Raw genomic sequence first — 4,278 nt, 5'->3', positions numbered from 1 at the left:
AAAATGTATACTTTTGTCATTATGTAAAATGAATAACATACAAAATAACGCATCTACTGCAGATACTTAAATTTTAGAATATTCACCTTTCAACATCAAGCTTTTTTTCCTCTTCTTCTAGTTCTTCCTCATCAGGCAATGTTTCATCTTTTTCTGTGATTTCTGAAAGAAAAGGAATAGGTTTCTGTACACAGAGCTAAAATACAATTTTTCTCTTTGGTTTTACCATAGTGTAATAAGAAGGTAGAAAAGAACTTATGTAATATAAACTTTCTAAACTGGAGTTCTTACTAGAGCTTTTAAGTTTGCTTCTATCCAGAGGTACTCATGCATACATGTAAACACTGTAGAGAAAAAGCTTAAGACTCTTTAATAAGGAAAAAACTAACCTCCAGAAATTTTACTACGCATGATTCCAAGTGATCTCACACTGTTTTCTCAGTGAATGACAGAATCATATCTTCTAAAGTTTATATTTCTACTTTAAAAATTCTTACTCTTCTAGAACACTGATTAAACAACACAATAGTCTCCTTTGATGCTGTAACGCTTTAGCATTCCTTCCCATTGTCTTTATAAGAAAATAAAATAGCATACCCGTATAAAATTGCAACAAAAGTTCTTACCGGAATCTCTCAATCTGGCTAGCGCTCGTCTCCGTTTCTTTCTTTTCTCTTTCTTCAGAACAGCTCTATATTGTTTATGGCTGAAGATGGTAGAGTATCATTTGCATTATACCAGGCTATCAAAACATTGTTGTTGTTTAGTTAAAATTTATCTTTCAACATCAAGTTTCCCCCCCTCCTTCTTCGAATTCTATTTATGTTTATGACAGCAGTGCAGACCTAAATCACAACCTAGAGCTATTAAATACTGTTCATAGCAAGAAACATTTTTACAATTAAATATCAGATCGTAATATTGCAGTCCAAATTGTGTGCATCTAGTAGCAATGAATACTGCTCAGCTAGGGACTCAGAATTTCACTCTCCTTAAGCGCTCCACTGCTTTTGACATTGCAGATCAAAAATTCCTCCAAATATGTGCTACCTTGACTTTTCACCAATGGTGACGCTAAGCTGACATTGATGACTTTCCTTTTTGGCTTCTACTTCTCAACTCCTGAGTTGGACCTCTGGTAGGACCTTTCTTCCTCTATAGGCTACAATGGTGTTTTTTACCCTGTGATCCTCAAACACTGGGGACCCGCAGACTACATCTAAGGAGTCCATGAAAGGTGACTATGATCAGTCAAAAATGTCTGAATATACTTACAACTCAAAGGGGTTTGTACCCCCATTCAAAATTTTTTAGGGGTCTGCAAATGTAAAAAGTCGAAGACCACTGGTCTACAAGGTCCCATGGAGTGGGAGCCCTTAGCTGTATACAGACACTGGTTTCTACCACAAAAATGTTTTCCGGTAGAAACATGTCTGAACTATATAAACTGGACATCTGGAATGTACAAACAACTGGCCTCTATAAACATCTGGACTGTTTTCCTGGTAGAAAAATAGTCCAAGAGGTGAACTGTACTGTTTGGGAAGGGAACAGACTATCAAGCAGCAATTGACAGCTGAAAAAAACAAACAAGCAGCAGCTGTCAGACCCAGCTGGAGAGGATTCCCACCCCAAGAAAATACAGCCGCACCCTGCCAATTGGCTGACAGGGAGGAGAGGGGCCTGTCATCCCATGGTAGAAACCCTCCAGCACTTGCCCACAGCACAGCCCCACTCCTTGCACTCCTGTGGGCTGACCCAGTGGAGTGCACGAAGAGGCAGGGAACCCTTCACACCGCAGCCAGGCTCCAGGAGCCTTGGCCCAGAGGCTAGGGATGCCAACTGTGTTTGAATCTATTCTGGGAAGTTTCATCACATGATGTAATGACAGTAATGACTGATCTACTGTACTGTACTCAGGAAGGCAAATGCCCATTACTATTACATTTTAAAAACCCACTGGACTACTGTACCAAACGGATTCAACATTTAACATTTATTTTAATGAATGCCCTATCATTTATCTCCCGGGTGACTCTCAGCAGTCTCCTGGAGATTATATTTAATTCTTACAGACTCTAGGGTAATCCTGGAGGGTTGGCACCCCTACCGGGGCACGAGAGCTCACCTCACCCCACCCCATGTATTTCTGGCTCTGCTCAGGGGGCGTTAAACTAGTGTTGCCCTTTCCCCTAAGCTCTGTAGCCACATCTCCTTTTGGGCTTGCACCCACTGCCACAACCTCTGCCACACATTACGCGCATTACACAGCTCACAGGGCAGTGCCCAACATGCGCAGGTGGCCCCGTTCAAAAAGTGAGGGCCAAGCTGTAAAAGTGTTGGCCCCACTGGAAAAACTTAGTGCTTGAAAACAGGCAACACTGCCTTTCATGCAGTAGCAGCCCTACCAACCCCCTGCACTGACAGGGACCGCCCCACTGCCCGCTCCCGCACCCCGGGCACCGCTCTCCTCCAACCGACGAACAACCGCCAACCGCCGCCGCACGCGCTTCGCCCCCCCCGCCGAGGCGTCACTGACACCGCGCGCGAGGGGCGACAACGCTGCGGGGGGGGGAGGGGAAGGGAAGGGCGGGCCTGGGAGCGTCTCCAGCACACCCCGGCCTCACCTCAGCTTCCCCAGGGCCGACCCCGCGGGGAGCAGCACGGGCGCCGCCATGTTGTGTGTGGGGAAGGCCGTGTGATGGCGTCAGCGGAAGGGCGACACCGGAAACGCCTCCAGAGGAGCCGATTCCTTCCGGTTCCGGAAGAGGCCACGGGGGTGTGGCACGAGTCGCTCGACAAAGCCGCAAAGAGCAAAGGAAAGAGTACGCATGCGTAGTTGAGGGCTAAAGGTGGGGAGTTATTTGACGTGTTTGCGCGTGCCAGTCGGAGGATGGTTGCGGGGTCGGTGGTGGACCGTTCCACTTTGCGCGGTGGAGGGGGAGGTACTTACCTGGCAGGGGAAATACCAAGCTCAGGAAGGGATCCCTCAGCGCCTGGCGGTCCTGCCAAGGGTGCCTTGGGCACCACACAGTGTCATCCCCACCAGTGGTCTCACAGAGGCCACACGTTACATGCATCGCACAGCTCACCCATCATGCATTATTGCAGCAGTGGAGTGAGCAATAAATGTAAACCAGCCCTGCCTGCAGAGTTAACGATAGCGCCATAAAAATGTCTTTCCAGCCACAAAAAAGCCACCCTGCTATAAAGCTGATGTCTGAAAAGGTGGGACAACTCAAGCTGGTTTCATATGAACGTGTAGCAGGGCCCATAGCTGAGTCCTGCACCGCTCAGGGCCTGGTAATAGCAAAATGGCTTCTCTTGACAGGAGTGCAAGCCCAGAGCTGGCACGTTACAGGAAGGCTGAGCATCCCAGAGGTAGATTGCCAGGCATGGCACTTCGGCGCTGCGTTGCACTCAGCTTGCAGTCAGCATCGCCACGCTGCATCGAGGCCAGCGTGTATGCTGAGCAGTGGCACAGGGATACTTGCCACCCTCTCCCAGCTGCAGCAAGCCGGGTCTCTTCTGCTCGGAGGGAGCCAGGGGAGCCAAGCCTGGGAGCGCTGAGTCTTACTGGTGCCTTGGGGTTGGAGTCGGTTTGATGCTCTGGTGTGTTCTTGGAGCTGAAGCCCCTTCTACATATGGCATATATTACACAATTAACTGGTTACATGTGCAATGAATTTAGACTGGCCACGTGCAAAGTAAGACTGGCCACGCGCCAAATAATCATCATACAAATAACTGGCTAATCACCAGAGAGCCTGGTTTTCTCTGATTTAAAAAAATCCCCAATTTTTGGTTACAAAAAGTACAGTGGAGTCGCGTCTAACACACATTTAACTTGCACAAATTCAGCTATATGCACTCGGCTGCTGGGGCTGGCCACCGGGTGCAGCTGGGGCACGGCGTGTAGTGCGGCGCCATGTGGTACTGCCTGCACACGCCGGCATGGCTGGGGGGCAGCAGCTTGCTCACACTCGGGTGGCTGCCCTGGCAGGATGCAGCGGCAGAAGACAAGAGGGGTGAGGAGTGCGTGTGGGAGGTGTAGCTGTTGTATTGCATGCACAGGCTGTGCGGCGCCACGCCCGCCTTGTCTGGGCCCTGTGGCGGTGGCAGCTGCTCGGCGATGAAGCCCAGCGGGAAGGGCAATTTAAGGGATTTTCATCTATACGCAATTTTCACCTTACACTCTGACTTCAGAACGCAACCCCCGCGTAAAATGCGACTCTGCTGTAACCCCAAATCCACATTTTTTCTGTGATTTAAATGAAA

General features: G+C 48.8%; 1 protein-coding gene across 1 annotated transcript in view; it reads right to left on the bottom strand.

Annotated features, from left to right (window-relative positions):
• ZRSR2 (zinc finger CCCH-type, RNA binding motif and serine/arginine rich 2) overlaps positions 1–2,825 on the bottom strand; it is a 33,035-nt gene extending 30,210 nt beyond the window's left edge. The window contains exons 1-3 of the mRNA XM_019524268.1: positions 2,628–2,825; positions 627–706; positions 87–162 (exon numbers count right to left, since the gene is read on the bottom strand). Coding sequence (XP_019379813.1) covers positions 87–162; positions 627–706; positions 2,628–2,677 — 206 coding nt within the window. The 5' untranslated portion in view covers positions 2,678–2,825. The remainder of the gene's footprint in view (positions 1–86; positions 163–626; positions 707–2,627) is intronic.
• Positions 2,826–4,278: the final 1,453 nt, after the last annotated feature.

Source organism: Gavialis gangeticus, unplaced genomic scaffold, assembly GCF_001723915.1.
Source record: "Gavialis gangeticus isolate Ggan-Ray unplaced genomic scaffold, GavGan_comp1, whole genome shotgun sequence".
Classification (NCBI taxonomy): Eukaryota; Metazoa; Chordata; order Crocodylia; family Gavialidae; genus Gavialis; species Gavialis gangeticus.
Note: the sequence above shows the minus strand (reverse complement) of the source record. Positions and strands in the feature narration are given on the sequence as shown.